The sequence below is a fragment of the Balaenoptera borealis genome (assembly GCF_965194805.1).
Source record: "Balaenoptera borealis genome assembly, chromosome: 18".
Lineage (NCBI taxonomy): Eukaryota > Metazoa > Chordata > Mammalia > Artiodactyla > Balaenopteridae > Balaenoptera > Balaenoptera borealis.
In genome coordinates, this window is record NC_138877.1 from 66,934,604 (window position 1) to 66,952,029 (window position 17,426).

The window sequence follows — 17,426 nt, forward strand, 5'->3', positions numbered from 1 at the left end:
ATAAGATTTTTTTCCAGCATGTGAGTCAGAATAAGGTTATTGGGTATCCGAATCAAATGTCAGCAGCATATTATATCGAAGGCATGGTTTGGGAAATCCAATAATAAAGCAGCATTGGAATTCTTTGGAGTTTGATGCATTTTGTTACTTAATGTTGGAAATGTACTTATCACACGCTAAAAGCTCTATCTGAATAAGCTATTTAAAATAGAGTACAGCATGTGAATAAAGTATACTTGTAAATTATACATTCTTTTTAATCAAACTACTGAAATATATTCACTGGTGGAATTGGATAGATTGTTGGTTTTCTTTTGTTCTTTTGTTTTGAAAACAAACCAAATTGATATTTTATGGAGAAATGTGGTGATTAATTATTTTGTGGGTTTTTAAAGTTCATTTTTATTGAGATGTAAGTGACATATAACATTGTAATAGTTTTACGGTTTTTTCACTCAGTAAAATTACGCAAGACAAACATTGTAAACCTTTACTTAAAACATTTAGGAGTTCCCATAAAACATAATGATTTGATATATGCATATATTGCAAAATGGTCACCAGAGTAAGTTTGGTTAACGTCTGTCACCACACACATTTACAGTTGTGTGTGTGTGTGTGTGTGTGTGTGTGTGTGTATGTGTGATGTCAGCGTTTATGATTTACTCCCTTGGCAGGTTTCAGACATCCGATACTGTATTGTTACCTGTAGGCGCCGTGCTGTACACCAGCCCCAGGACTTACTTATCATTTATCTTATAACTGGCAGTTTGTACCTTTTTACTGCCTTCACCCATTTCACCCCCCGCCCCATCTGTTCTCTGTATCTGTGAGTTCAGTTTTGTGGTTTGTTTGTTTTAAGATTCCGTATATAAGTGAAATTATACAGTATTTGTCTTTTTTCTGTCTGACTTATTTCACTTAGCATAATGCCCTTAAGGTCCATCCAAATTGTCTCAAATGACAGGATTTCCTTTTTTTTTTTATGGTTTAATAATATTCTGATCTATATATATATAATATTTTCTTTATCAGTTCATCCATCAGCAGACACTTAGGTTGTTTCCATGTCCTGACTATTGCAAATAATGCCACAGTGAACTTGAGGGTGCAGATGTCTCTTCGAGATAGTGATTTTGTTTTCTTTGGGTAAATACAGAAGTGGCATTGCTAGATGTTCTATTTTTAATATTTTGAGGAACCTCCATACTGTTTTCCATGGTGGCTGCACCAATTTACATCCCTACCCACTGTGCACAGGGGTTTTCTTTTCTCCACATTCTCACCAACACTTGTTTATTTTTTGTCTTTTTGGTGATAGTCATTCTAACAGGTGATATCTCATTATGATTTTGATGTGCATTTCCGTGATTATCAGTGTTGAGCACCTTTTCATGTACTTTTTGGCCACCTGTATGTCTCCTTTGGAAAAATGTCTGTTCAGATCCTCTGCCCATTTTTTAATTGGATTTTTTTTCTATTGAGTTGTATGAGTCCTTTTTATATTTCAGGTATTAATCCCTTATAAGATATATGATTTGCAAATATTTTCTTCCATTCTGTAGATTGCCTTTTCATTTGGTTGATGGTTTCCTTTGTTGTACAGGAGCTTTTTAGTTTGATGTAGTCCCATTTGTTTTTATTGGCTTTTGTTGCCTTTGCTCTTTGTGTCAAATCCAAAAAATTATTACCAAGACCAGTGTCAAGGAACTTACTCCCTATGTTTTCTTCTAGGAGTTTTATGGTTTCAGGTCTTATGTTCAAAGCTTTAGATCCATTTTGAGTTGATTTTTGTGTGTGGTATGAGGTAATATTCCAGTTCCATTCTTCTACATATGGCTGTTCAGTTTTCCCAGCACCAGTTACTGAAGAAACTATCCTTTCCCCATTGCATATGCTTGGCTCCTTTGTTGTAAATTAGTTGACCATATATGTATGGGCTTATTTCTGAGTTCTCTAGTCTGTTCCATTGATCTATGTGTCTGTTTTTATGTTAATACCATACTGTTTTGATTGGTATAGATTTGTAATATAGTTTGAAATCAGGAAGTGTGATGCCTCCAGCTTGGTTCTTCTTTCTTAAGATTCCTTTGGCTATTTGAGGTCTTTTGTGATTCCATACAATATTAGGATTGTTTGTTATATTTATGTGAAAAATGCCATTGGAATTTTGATGGGGATTGCATTGAATCTGTAGATTGCTATGGGTAGTATGGACATTTTAACAATATTCTTCTAGCCCATGAGTACGGAAGAGCCTTAGATTAATTTGTGTCTTCTTCAGTTTTTTTCATCAATGTCTTATCATTTTTTAAAATTGTTATTATCTGTCAAAAAACAAAATATTAAAAACAATAACTCTACTTCTTTGTATTCACTCAGCAGTGGCTTTTACATTTTCTTAATCATGGCTCTCAGGAATACATTTTGCAGTGTACATACAGGCATAAATACGTATAACTGAAACCAAAATTTCGTGAAACAACAGTTACACTTGGTATGTTGCTGGTATTATCTTTTCTGTTTTATTCTTTTCTGTTTTATTTCATTGTTTTTAAGTGTTCCTCTTGATCCACTAAATTGATCTCATCACACACAATCTGAAAACTGCTATCCTGGAACATTTTACTCTAAGAAAAATAAATGGAACTATCTCTTTCATAGTTTGAAACAACTTTTATCTTCTCTTCCTGCTTTTCCGTTTTCCAGCAATGCTATATAAATGTTCAGAAAGTGAAATGAATTTCCCAACATGAGTTAGTAAATGTTACTTCTGTCACAGAGAACGATAACATTTAGTCAAGGAACAAAGAGATACATAAAGTGTATCTTTTGAGGAAGCATTTATTACTGTTTGTTGGGCATATTACAAATATGAGGACATATTTCTCTTGTAATTTTGTTTGTTCTGGTAAGGCAGGATAGCTCCTGCCTTGTGAAATTTAGAACAGAGAAAGGGATGTTGCAGTAGGATCCCAACCAGAATGTGTTCATTACTACAGCAGGTTGCTGTGGGGACTTGGGAGACTGATCTTTATGAGAGGTTTGCTGCATCTGTCTAGGATGATGTTGATTCAGCTCTGCCTTTAAGACAGTAAAAATAGATGAAGACGACCATAATTACAGCTATCTTAAAATTACTTAGTAAAATTACCCCAGAGAAACATCATAAACCTTTACTTAAAACATTTAGGAGTGTTGTTTTTCATGCTTTTCTAGGAGCAGCCCTTAAAAATTAGTAATTCGAATGTGGAAGTCCTACACCATATTAATAATTCAGTACATCTTAATGTTTTCATCTTACCAGATGTCTTTACATCTTTCTGCAAATGAAATCTTAGAGGGTTTTTCTCTGGTTTTGGATGGAAATTTTTGTTTTGTTCTTAATTCTAAGTACATGCATCCTTAGGTTTACAATGAACATAACAAATACTGTATATATTATAATTGCTCTCAGTCAGTATTTAATTTTATTGGGCATACTGATCTTATCTATGAAGACCATTAATTGTTAATCTGGTTAAAGCTGAGCTTCAGTACTTACTAGTCATATGATTTAGGAGCAAGTTAGCATTCTCTGCATCTCACCTTCTTCATCTGGAATATGGGTATAATATAATAACTAATGAGGTAATGAATGTAAAGTTTCTTTACATAGTAACTCTAAAATATCAACAATAAAGTTTCACCAAAACTCACAGAAATAGAAAGGAGACCCAAGCATTTTCTGACTGTATAAATCAGTATACTGCCACATGATTTCTTAGGCATTAGACTCACTTGCCTTCCCATATCTAGAAGAATTATATATTAGCTCATCTAGTATTGCATTTCCATTTTTCCATTGCTTTCTTGCCCGTGCCTGAAGTGCTCGTACAGTGTGTGTATTACAGAACTTACAGAATAGACCCTGAGCACTTTGTGTCTTTGCCTTCCACAGGAGACTCTCTTGCCTATAAATGGTGACGATATGATTTTGTGACTCAGAAAGAATTGTGATTTTTTTTTTTAGTACATGTATTTAAAATATAAAAAATATAGAAAGTGATCAGGCATATAGTAAGTATTTGTTAAGTAACACTTTTCTTTTTTAAAAAGTTTATAATGGGGCTTCCCTGGTGGCGCAGTGGTTGAGAGTCTGCCTGCTAATGCAGGGGACACGGGTTCGAGCCCTGGTCTGGGAAGATCCCACATGCCGCGGAGCAACTAGGCCCGTGAGCCACAACTACTGAGCCTGCGCATCTGGAGCTTGTGCTCCGCAACGAGAGAGGCCGCGATAGTGAGAGGCCCGCGCACCGCGATGAAGAGTGGCCCCCGCTTGCCGCAACTAGAGAAAGCCCTAGCACAGAAACGAAGACCCAACATAGCAATCAATCAATAAATCTTAAAAAAAAAAAAGTTTATAATGATAATAGACCTTTTATGAATACCAAAACTATACATGGGGTGAAGAAAATTTTAATAGTGTTTATGGCTAATTACATATATATGTGTATATATGTATATGGGGGGGCAATGGAGGGAAATGTGTTGACAGAGCTTTTTAATAAATTGATTCTAGAAGTTTTGTCTTTGTATAAAAGTCATCACTGTCAACATCAAATACTATGATTTAAACCACTTTATTTGCATAACACTGCCCTGAGCATTATGCAGAATAAGTACAAGATATACTATCTTTGTCCATCTGGCATGCCAAAATGTACTACAAATGAATATATATTTGACAGTGTTTGAGTTTATTATATATGGAGAGAGAGACAGAATACATTTTTTGAAACAATTTGATTTCTAAGTTTTAAAGTAGTATTCCACCAAAAACATTGCTTTTGCTAGGCCACTTGTTTTAAGGAATTTTTTTTTTTTGGCACAACTTTTTTTTTCTCTTCCTATTTTATTGAGATATAATTCACCTACAGCGCTACATAGGTTTAAGGTATACAGCATAATGATTTGACTTACATACATCATGAAATGATGACCACAGGAAGTTTAGTGACCATCCATCATCTCATACAGATAGAACATTAAAGAATATGACTCTTAGGATTTACTCTCTTAACTTTCACGTATAACATACAGCAGTGTTCATTGTATTTATCATGTACTTATAACTGGCAGTTTGTACGTTTTGACTACCTTCATCCAATTCCTCCCCCAACCCCCAGACACCCCTGCCTTTGGTAGCCACAAATCGTTCTGTTTTGCTGTGAGTTACTTTGTTTTTGAAGCATAATTGGCCTACGACACTATGTGAGTTCCTGGTGCACAACATAGTGATTCGGTATTTCTGTATTGGGTTGGCCAAAGATGCCTTCAGTTTTTAAGTAAAAATAAAAGACACATTTTTCATTTTCACCAAGAACTTTATTGAACAACATATTCACCCTTTTGTTCCACTACCTTCTGCCATTTCTCAGGCAACTCCATAATTCCATCTTCCCAAAACTTTTTATCTTTTTGAGCAAAGAACTGTTCCAGGTGCCTTTTACAGTCTACCAGGGAACTGAAATTTTTTCCATTAAGAGAATTTTGTAAAGACCGAAATAAATGGAAATCTGAAGGTGCAATGTCTCCTGAGTACGGTGGATGAATCAGAACTTCCCAGCCAAGCTGTAACAGGTTTTGCCTGGTCATCAAAGAAACATGCGGTTTTGCGTTATCCTGACGGAAGATTATGTGTTTTCTGTTGACTAATTCTGGATGCTTTTCATCGAGTGCTGCCTTCAGTTGGTCTAACTGGGAGCAGTACTTGTTGGAATTAGTCATTTGGTTTTCCAGAAGGAGCTCATAATAGAGGACTCCCTTCCAATCCCACCTTATACACAACATCACCTTCTTTGGATGAAGACCGGCCTTTGGTGTGGTTGGTGGTGGTTCATTTCGCTTGCCCCATGATCTCTTCCGTTCCACGTTGTTGTACAGTATCCACTTTTCATCGCCTGTCACAATTTGTTTTAAAAACAACGTTTTCATTACATTTAAGTAGAGAATCGCATGTGAAAATGTGGTCAAGAAGGTTTTTTTCACTTCTGTGGAACCCAAACATAAAAGCGATAAACATAACCAAGCTGGTGCAAATGATTTTCAATGCTTGATTTGGATATTTTGAGTATGTCAGCTATCTCCTGCTGACATACTCAAAATATCCTGATTGTTCTCAATTAATGTCTCAATTTGATCGCTATCAACTTCAGCTGGTCTACCCAACCGTGGAGCATCGTCCAGAGAAATTTCCAGCACAAAACTTCTCAAACCACTTTTGACACATTTGATCAGTCACAGCACCTTCTCCATATACTGCACAAATCTTTTTTTGCATTTCGGTTGCGTTTTTACCTTTCTTGAAATAATAAAGCATAATATGCCAAAAATGTTGCTTTTTTCCCTCCATCTTCAACGTTGAAATGGCTACACAAAAATTCACCAATTTTGATGTCTTTTTTAAAATGCACGCTGATATGATAGCTGTCACATACAGTCTAACAAAGCTGTTTCGAATGAAGTTAAAGACAACTAAGTGCTCCTGGGCCCATCTTACGGAAAAATCTGAACGAATCTTTTGGCCAACCCAATACGTTACAGAATGATCACCATGATAAGTCTAGTTACCATCTGTCATCATACAAAGATATTGCATTATTATTGCCTATATTCCCCTGTGTAAATGTATACGGTATATTTCATACCTCTGAATCATTTATTTTGGAACTGGAAGTTTGTACTTCTTAATCCCCCTCACCTGTTTCTCTCACCTTTTCTAAAGGTTTTTTGATGCATTCTAACTCATTATAGAAGGTCAAAATTTGTCTGTAAGACTAATGCCAACAATTGTATATTTGCTTTGTTATATTTAGTACATTTAGATCCTCCCTGGAAATGAAATCTTACTTTGTATTTGGTTGTTGAATGGTTTGAGCAGAATTGTTATCTTAGAAAGCATTAAAAAAGTAAAATGATTTATGGATAATTGAGAGAAAACACCGTAGATTAGCTAGTACCCAGGGAAGATAGCTGGGAGATTATCTAAAGATAAAAGTTCGTTATCAGGGATAGTTTAATATAGATTAAGAAACAAAGAATAAGCTTTATCTTAATATCAGTTTTTTTGTCTTTGCATTTAGTGAAGCTGAAATATCCAAATATGGTACATATAAAACTATACTATCCAGGACTTCCCTGGTGGCGCAGCGGTTAAGAATCCGCCTGCCAATGCAGGGGACACGGGTTCGAGCCCTGGTCTGGGAAGATCCCACATGCCGCGGAGCAACTAAGCCCGTGCACCACAACTACTGAGCCCGCGTGCCACAACTACTGAAGCCCACGCACCTAGAGCCCGTGCTCCGCAACAAGAGAAGCCACTGCAATGAGAAGCCTGCGCACCACAACAAAGAGTAGCCCCCGCTCGCCACAACTAGAGAAAGCCTACGCACAGCAACGAAGACCCAATGCGGCCAAAAATAAATTAATTAATTAATTTTTTTAAAAAAACTGTGCTATCCAAAATATAATCCCCCCCAACCCCACCGAGATGACCCACATACACTCGGACTGTTTTCTGCTTCGTGAACCAACACTCCAAACAAACTTTGTCCATCAGTCATAGTCATGTTGGCATAGTGAGGAGGTGGGTGCTCATTGTAAGACAAGTGCGTTATATATATGAATACTAACTAGAAAGTTAAGACAATTTTTAAGTTTATTTTAGAAGAGCTGGAGATGAGAAAATAACTTTTCAATGATTAATCAGTTTACACATAATACTGATGGCATGAAACTTTTTTCAGTGGTCTTGCATTAAAGAGCTTAATGTTTGCATAAACTCTACTTGTTCTTGCTCTCAAATAGCCATCAACCAGTGTCGGCGTACTGCCCCCTTCAGGGAGGAAGGATATAAACAGAGTGTTGGGTGGTTGGAGGCCTCCCAGAGGTACAGCCACTTGAAAAGGCCACTCTTGATGACATTGTTCATTCCTCAGGCTACCCTGAGCACATCATCTGGTTTTACTGAAAGAAATACTTGGACATTTATGGAGGAAGGGACTATTTGGGGGAAGAAGATTTGTTCTGTTGCTCTCATCAGCATATCCTGTTCAAATCATAAGTACTGAAGCTTTTCTAGATCGTACTGACTAGCTTCTAACAATCCCATAAATATTTCCTTTGAATAAGTACCACTGCTTTGATCTGTTCCCTTTTCTCCAAAGATGGCTGTACGTCTCTTTACGTGGGACAGTTCAGGTTTACACCTTTTGCCTTGGTACATTTATTTACAGTGCCCCTTTCCATCTCAAAAGTGTCTCTTGGCAAAAATTACATGGTCCCTCTAGGCGCTTACCTTAAGTTCCCTGTTTTTAGAATTATGTCAATTTCAATCCCATTTTTACTTGTATTTTTGTGATATCCAGTCTGTATAAACTGTCTCTTTGACTTGGCCAACATCCTTCTGTATTACATTTCTGAATTTGGGGCAGCAGATCCTCATGAACTGGAAATTTTATTCAGTTTAAAAGATGACATCTTTTGGACTTCCCTGGTGGCACAGTGGTTAAGAATCTGCCTGCCATTGCAGGGGACACGGGTTCGATCCCTGGCCCAGGAAGATGCCACATGCCACGGAGCAACTAAGCCCGTGCGCCACAACTACTGAGCCTACGCCACAGCTACTGAACCCTGCGTGCCTAGAGCCCGTGCTCTGCAACAAGAGAAGCCACCACAATGAGAAGCCCATGCACCACAACTAGAGAAAGCCTGTGCACCGCAAGGAAGACCCAACGCAGCCAAAAATTAATTAATTAATTATTTTTTTTAAAAAAAAAGTTGACATCTTTTTTACTAAACATGCTAGACTAAAGATGGCTGTGGGTTGTTTGACATGACTCCCAGAGAGAGGTGGGATCTATTTCCCCTCCCCTTGAATGTGGGCCGACCTGTAACTACTTTGACCAGGAGAGTATGGTGGAAGTGATGCTAAGCAAGTTTTGGGCCTAGTCTCTAAGAGGACAAAGCACCTTCCACCGTGGTCTTTTGGAGCCCTGAGCTGCCATGTGAGAAGTCCAGCTACCCTCCTGGAGAACACATGAAAAGGCCCTGAGACTGTGTGGAGAGAGAGACGGAGGTACCCTTCCAGCTGTGGCCACCAGCGGGCCAGGCGTGAGGTGAAGCCGGCGAGACTCCTCCCAGGCCAGCCCTAACTGAACACCACTGAGTGAGCCCAGCCGGTGCCACGTGCAGCAGAAGGATCGGCCGCCTGAGCTCTGCCCAGGTTCCCGACGCACACCACCATGAAACAGAATCAAATGGTTATGTTAAGCCATTAGTTTGGGGGTCGTTTTTCGTGCAGTAATAGTTATCTGGAACAATAAAACATTTTTAGGTGAACATGTTGATATTTTAGAAATTATTTTGATAAGAGTACTATTGATCCTTTGAATTTCTCTGTTAAGATCTTTAAAGAATGTGTAATGAGGATGAGTTACAAGTGAGTGAAAGGATGTATTTTAGCTCTTAAAAGGTGGCAGATTGACACAGGCATCTACCAACTGCCTTCACACTGTATCTGTCCCGTGTCATTTTACGGTTCACACCCACATGTGATTAACTGCACTTTGAAGATCATATTTAATTTTATTAGAATATAACATATTAAAGTTTAGTTTCAGCAGAAAAATCTGCGTATGTGTATACACTTGGCAACCGCTTGTAATAGTAGTCTGTACTGCCCATCCCCATTCGCTCTACCCACAGTGTATATTCTTTCTAAAAGTAGTTGACATGTACCATCTAATTTATGTTAACAAAGAAAGCTTCTTCCGTGTATGTATTTGGTGGTAGTCTGCTTCAGTTTTGATATCCAGCACCTGGCACAAAGAAAGCATCCAGTAAATGTTTGTTGAATTAGGAATAAAGGTCCCTTCAGTTCATTACCTTATGGATTTTGACCATTTTCTTTCCGAATATCTGGAGACGCCTTATATTGCAAATCAATTTAAGCATTTCGGCATCTAATGGAAAGCATGATAAAGAATAAAAAATAAAGCATTCTAGATGGTGTACATCCAAAATGCTTTTTTAGCCTGGTGACCATGGATATGTTTGCATTGTTCCTGTGACATTTTCACTATGGGCTACATACAAAATCTGTCATATTTGAAGATAATCACTTCATTGACTCATTCTATTTTGTATGGCTGTAAGCGTCAAGAATTGATTCCAGCACCAGAGATACAGCTACGTAAAAAAACATTCATGGCCCTTGCCTTCCTGAGGTCCCAGATCTAACTTTAAAGGTGGCACAGCTGTTTTAAAGCAGAAGCAAGACTTTATCTCAGAACACCTAATTCTCTTCAGTTTTGTTTCCATTTTCTTTTTTATTATCCCACATTGTTTTATAGGACGTCAGAGCCATGGTTCATATCTAGTAACTTGACTTAGCAGTGCTTGGAGCAAGAAGATGAATAGAGTAAGGAAAGATACTTCTGTTCAGAGAAGATGGTAAATTGTCAGCTTCTGATACCAGAGGCAATAGTATCTATCCTGTTTTTCTTACATTGTTCCCATAAGAACTAATGGTCTTTAGAGTAGAAAGCTAGGTTTGGCCATCCAGCCAGGGAATGGAAGCTGGAGATAGGAAATAAGATAACTATATAACAGTTTTTGTTACCATGTAACAATAGTATTTTACAGTATCCATAATACTTCAATGGATAATTCATGTAAACTGCTTAGTGCAGTGTCTGGCACCTCCTAAGCCCTCTATAGATGCTAGCTATTATTAGTAAAGTCATCACCGTCATCTTCCATAACATAATACCTAAGGATCAGTAATGTTTGTTTCACAGATAAGGAACATGAGGCTCAGAGAGGTCACATGACATATCTGAGGGAGCACAGCCAGACTTTTTCCAGGTCCACTAAATCGACATCCAGTTCTCTCCCCCCTTGCGGTGCAGTCCGTCATGATTTTAGCCAGTGACCACATTGTGGTTGACCTTGACTGTTAACGTAGAGATAGCCTTTATCAAGTGGTTGTAGAGCCATCACATATTTTTCTTAGATAGTGGTTTGGGGGGATGGGGAGACAACCGTGTGCAGGGCTTTAAGGTAACTACTGTGGAAGTGGCATATAGGACAGAATAGAGGGGTGAGAACTTGGAGGTGGGGCCAGTTAGGAGGCTGTTGCATAGCTCAGGTATGACTTGTTTTGGAAATGAAAGGGGTTTTGTAGCGGGAATGAAAATGAAGCGACAGATTTTCTCACATCCAATAATTCTCACCCTGCTTGTCCCCTGTAATCACTACTGTTCCAGACCTATTGTTACAGTCTCTCATCCCAAACCTGATTACTTTAGAGCCTAGTGAAGACTTTTGCTTACCACCCTTTCTCCCTCACTCTCACAGTGACTTCTTATAACTGTTTCTAACTTCTTTTAATTCGCTGTTGACTTGAATCCTGTCAAAATATCGGTAGCTCATTGTTCTCCATTGGCTGCTGTTGGGCACCATAATCTCTGCCAATAATGATAGTTTCCAGCTCCTTTCTTCATTGTTTTGTTTTGCCTTTGCCATCTGTCACCTGTTACTTCTCCCACTTCAAATGAAAAAAACCTTTTTATTAGACATCCCCAGTCAAACTTATGCCAGTTGAACCAACCAGTTACAACCTGTCATGCATAATTGATACGCTCGTCCCCTGAGCTGCTTGTTGCTGGAGAGAAGAAAAGCTAATTCTGCTGGTCTGATAACCTGCATTTTCTAGAGATTCAGTGTGTTTTTGTGTTTTTAGTTTTGTTTGGTGCTGTTTGTATTTAGTGATTTGGAAATAAACATTTTAAGATCTTACTACAACAGTAGGAAAATACCCCAGGAAAAATGCTCTTCTGTTCATAATTTAAAAGTTTCTAAAAAGTCTTAGCTCTTTCTAGCTTTGATGCATCTTTAAATCTTCTTCAGTCAGAGGTAACTTTTAAGAAGTACTTGTAACTGAACTTTAACTGTGTATCAGATACATATGAATTTTCATTCATCAACATTTTTGCCAAGAATTTGAAATGAGGGGATGCTGAGAAGATATATCCTATAATTTGATATAAATTTAGATAACAGTTCAAATAACTTGCGTTTTCCTGAGCAATTGACTCAATTTAGTCTTTTCAAGTACAATAGTTGGACCTGTTTTTTAATGCAGAGGTTTTTAGATTTTGACTGTCACTAAAGATAAAAAGCATGTTTTATGTCTGAAGACCTTTGTTCCTTAGACAGATGAAAGCTATGTGTTTTTCGAATAGGTGTCCAAACTTGAATTTTCCCTGCTATTTAAATTATGTAAGAAGATGCATACTTTGTTGACAGATTATTTGATGACTGAATATACATTAAAATGCAGATTGAAATTTAACTACACGTTAAAAGTATCAAATGTGGACCAACAACTGCTTTCCTCTGCCTTATTTTGGATATCTTGGATATTGTGCTTTAAAAAAAAAAAAAGGGAATCAACTGGTTTATTCAGATATTTTTGCAGTTAGTTTCTAAATAACAAGGTTTAAGGCTTCCAGTTGCAAACACTTCCTCACATATGACACATTACTGGGGCAGATTATCTTCATTTCTAATAAATAAAAAGCCAGATTGAATGTGGTCATGATAATATTTTCTGTTTCTAACATGGATATTTGAAGTTCTCTGGCATACTGTGGCATCTTGATACGCCTGAAAAGAATTGTGGTCAGATGGATGCAATTTATAGATCTGATGGTGAAGAAAATGTTCAGAGTTATTATCGTTTTTGTTTCCAAAAACATATACTTTAGTATAGTACTCCTTATGCTTTCAGTCTTTAGCCAGTTTTGAATATAAAATAAACAGCGTAGGACGTGGACAGAAATTTAAAATGGATTAGCAGTATTCAGCTGAATAATATACTAACTGATCGACTTTACGGTGCACTTTGTGTGACTTGCACCCCATAACCAACATGCATGCTCACTCAGTTTGTCTTGAAGGTTATTTTACCATTCCTATTTCAATGAGGAAATCATTTAGATAATTATCTCATTTATTGATTTTTTTTCTGTTTCAATTTATTTTTTTATTGATGTATCACTTTTATGTAGTGAAATACACAAACTAAGATTAGACAGCTAGATGCGTACTCCAAGTAGCCAAGTCCCGGATGAAGATGTGGGACAAACATTTCAAGCAACGCAGCAGGTTCCCTCATGTTTCATCCCTGTCGCTTCCATGCTCAAAGACCAGCACAGATTAGTTTTGTCTGTTATTAAGCTTCTGGCCTTTATCGTTCAACATCCTCTTTGTCAGATTCATCCATGTTGCTTGTAGCAGTAGCTGATTCTTCACTGAGGTACAGTAGTCCCCTTGTATGTAGTCCTCTTGTATGATTTCATTATTTATTCTGTTGATAAGTATTTGGGTAGTTTCTAGATCAGGGCTATCATGAGTAACACTACTGTGAACATTCTAGTACATATCTTTTGGTGCATATATGTACACTGTCCCTTGGTGTATACCTCAGAGTAGAATTATTGGGTCATAAATGCATAGGCTCAGCATTAGTAAATACAGTTGACCCTTGAACAACATGGATTTGAACTGTGCAGTTTCACTTATATGCAGATATTTTTCAAAAGTAAATACTGCAGTGCTACACAGTCCATGGTTTGTTGAAGCCCTAGTTAGTTGTGGAGGAACCATGGATACGGAGGGCCAACTATAAGCTATATGCAGATTAACCCCCAAGTTGTTAAAGGGTCAACTGTACTGCCAAATGATTTTCCAAAGTAGTTGTACTGATTTACTCTTCCCCCAATAAGAGTTTCAGTTGTTCCACACCCTGGTCAACATTTGATATAGTCAGTCTTTTAAAATTTTAGCTTATCTGATAAGATTTTAGTGGTACCTCATTTTGATTTTAGTTTTTATTTCCCTGGTGTATAATGATGAACACCTCTTTGTATGCTTAATGACTGTTTGCATATCTTCTTTTAAAAAATACCTGCTCAAGTGTTTTGTCCACTTAAAAATTGTATTGTCTTCTTACATTTTGTAGAAATTCTTTATACATTTTGGATAGAAGTCCTTTGTCAGATATATGTATTGCAGATACCTTTTCCCAATCTTGCCTTACCTTTTGACTTGCTTAATAGTTTCTTTTAATGAGCATAAATTCTTAATTTTAATGAAGTCTACTTTATTAATCTTTTATGGTTCTTTTTTGTGTCCTAATTAATATATCTTTGTCCACTCTAAGGTTATGAAGATTCATCCTCCGTATTTCTTTCTAGAAGGTATATTGACTTTCATTCTATGATTCATCTGTAATATGTGTTAGTGGTGTGAGATGGGGGGGGTGGTTCAAGGTTTTTTCGGTTTTTGGTTTTTGGTTTTTATCCACATATGGCTATCCAGTTGACCTAGTGCTATTTATTTAAAAGACCGTTTCCCCAATGAATTGTAGATGCACCTTTGTCATAAATCAGGCAAATCTATGTGTAGGTCTGTTTCTAGACCCTCTATTCTGTTCCATTTTTCTATTTCTTCTTATGTGTAAACCACACTGTCTTAATTATTATAGCTTTATAAGTCTTGATATCTGGTATCTAATACTCAAGCTTTGTTTTAATTCTACAGATTTGCTTTGGCTATTCTAGTTATTTTGCTTTTCCATAGAATTCTTTGCATTTCCAAAAATCATCTGTCAGTTACCCCACATGCACAAAATTATCAAAAACCTGCTGTCATTTTGATTGGGTTTACATGGAATCCATAAATCAATTTGTGGAGAATTGATGTGTTAATGTTGAGTCTTCCAATCAGTGAATAGTACATTCCTCCATTTATTTAGGTCTTCTTTAATTTCTCTAAGCACTGTTTTGTAATTTTCATTGTAAAAGTCTTTTAAATCTTTGATTAGATTTATTTCTGGTATTTGATAATTTTTCAACAAAAAGCTGGAGCAGTTAGGCATGTATAACCTAAACCTCACATCTTAACAAAAACTAACTTAAAATTGATCTGGCTTAAACGTAAAATGCAAAACTATAAAGCTTTTAGAGAAAATCTTCATGATCTAGGGCGAGACAAAGAGTTCTTCACTTGACACTAAAACCATATTGCATAGGATAATAATTGATAAATTGGTATTTAAATGATCTATTTCATATGAGATGAGTTGTGATAGTTTGTACTTTTCAAGAAATTGGTTGAGTCATCTTCAATTGCCTTTGGACAAATTGGGTACCATTCACCTTTTCCCTAGTTGAGGCCAGAACAATGACTGCTTTTACCAGTTCGCCCTCCTCTTCCCTTTTGCCCCACCCCGTGAAACAGTAGAAATTTCCAGACTTAATTTTTTTAATGGTCTGAGGAGAGCATAATGCTGAAAAGGCCATATGGAGAAGTTTAACTTTTTCTTTCTTAGGAGGGCCTAAGAAGAGGGGACAGTGTTGGAGTTTTTATTTATTTATACTGTCCCTCCAATCAAAAAAGTATGTGAAGCTTCTTGTTGATTGACATAATATTTTTCTAAGATTTTTAAAGACTTGATTAATAATTCAGAAAGAGCTAAAAATACATCTGTAGTGTTGGGTAATTATCATTCACAAACTTTTAGAAATAATCAGAATATCCAAGTGTATGGTAGAAGTAGAAGGCAGAAATCTTACTCTTTTTCTATTGGTAGTAATTTGAGAGTATGTAGAAAGACCTTCAACAAGGTGAAATTTGAGTGGCAAATGATTTTTATCTTACATAGTAAAAGAAAAGTTCGTATCTGGAAACAACATACATCTTTAAAAAGACTCCCAGGTAATCAGTAAAGGATAGGTAGAAATCCTGGAATAATATTAAGGTAAACATGAAGTGAGTAGGATATTTAGAAAATTAAACTTATATAGGAAAAGGAAGTAGCCACTTCTACAGGAAAATCATCATCGAATTTAAAGCTAAGAGGGGATTGTTTTTAATGTTTATTAAGAACTCCATGGTATACTAAAAGTTTCTTTGTAAGAAGTAGTGATTTGATAACCAAGATAATTTTAAACATGATCACAGTACAAGTGTATTAGAAACAGGGTGATAGGAGGCATATGGTAGTTCCCCTTGGGGTCTTAGGTTCTTAGTCATGAGATAAAACTGTACTTGTAAAAGCAATAGTTTACCTATGAATCTTACTGATTTCTTTTTTTTGTCAGACCACTACCTGCCTGTCTTCTTCAACCAGTCCATTATCATGTCTTTGTTGGTGCTGCCTCCGAAATATATTTTAAGTTTTATTTCTTAATACTGTCATTGCCATCATCCCAATTCAAGTCATTGTTGACTTTTGCCTGGAACAGTACAGTCATCTCCTGTCTTCCTGCTACTATCGTGCCCCTAAAGAACATTTTCTGTACATTAACCACACTGATCTCTTAACACATAGACCACCTAATTTTTTTTGTTAAAAGACCTTCAGTGACTTTCTCTTATTCTTACAATAGTGGCCATAGGTCCTTCTTCAGTCATCCCTCATGCTTTTCTTCCCCCTTGCTCTTTACGCTGTAATCGTTCCAGTCTCCTTTTTGTTCCCTGAATAAGCCTAGCGCTCTTCTACAACCTATCCTTTATATTTTCTTCTGGCTAAAATGTTTGATTCCTGGTTTTCTCCCATGGCTGACTCAACTCTCAGTCTTCAAGTTTCTGCTTAGAATTCATCTCCCAGAGATGCCTTCTTTGATCACCTCATGTAATATTGGCCTGCCCAAGTTACTGTACATTAATCAATATTGATTTTCTTTGAAACAGTTATCACAGTCTTTAGTTACATTGGTTGTTTGTTTATAGTGTTACCTTCAACTTGAGCGTAAACTCCAAGGATTTTATTTGTCTTATATCTCCAGTCCTTCACACAATGCCTAGTAGATACTCAAGAAATAAATTAATGAAAACCTATGAACCCCAAATTCTTAATGATATAAAATATAAATAAGAGTTCAGACAAATGAGCTATTTATAAAAGGAAGATTTTAAAAGAGATGAAATTTGACCTAAATTTCGAATGGTAGTTAGAATTGTGATTGGTAGGGACTTCTATCATTAGAGGACCATCATGAACAAGGAAACAGAATTTAGAACACAAGATTCTCTTTGGAAAGTTGTAGGAGATGAAGTTGAATTAGATATGAAGGGCTAGAGTTTGGAAACCTGAAGAAGCTAAACAGAGGGGTTTAGGTATAATATGATCAGTAGTGGAGAGCTGTTGTCACCCCCTGAGAAGAGGAGCATGAATGACATCATATAAGTAAATTTTTTCAAGGAATTGGTGCATTCCATCTAAGTTTTTATTTCAGGAGCATATTCTCTTTCATGTCTGTAGGGTGTGTAGTAAGTTTCCCCTTTCTGGTATTGTTAATTTGTGTCATCTTTTT

At 36.7% G+C, this 17,426-nt stretch overlaps 1 protein-coding gene across 2 annotated transcripts in view; it reads left to right on the top strand.

The window, feature by feature from the left end:
* RAP2A (RAP2A, member of RAS oncogene family) overlaps nt 1-17,426 on the top strand; it is a 40,391-nt gene that overhangs the window by 8,246 nt on the left and 14,719 nt on the right. The window contains exon 2 of one of the 2 annotated variants that reach the window (XM_082366196.1): nt 7,125-8,806. The exons of the other annotated variant lie outside the window; for it this stretch is intronic. Within the exon in view, the coding sequence (XP_082222322.1) occupies nt 7,125-7,296 (172 nt within the window). The 3' untranslated portion in view covers nt 7,297-8,806. Of the gene's footprint in view, nt 1-7,124; nt 8,807-17,426 lie in introns of those variants that run through there. 2 annotated transcript variants of the gene reach the window in all.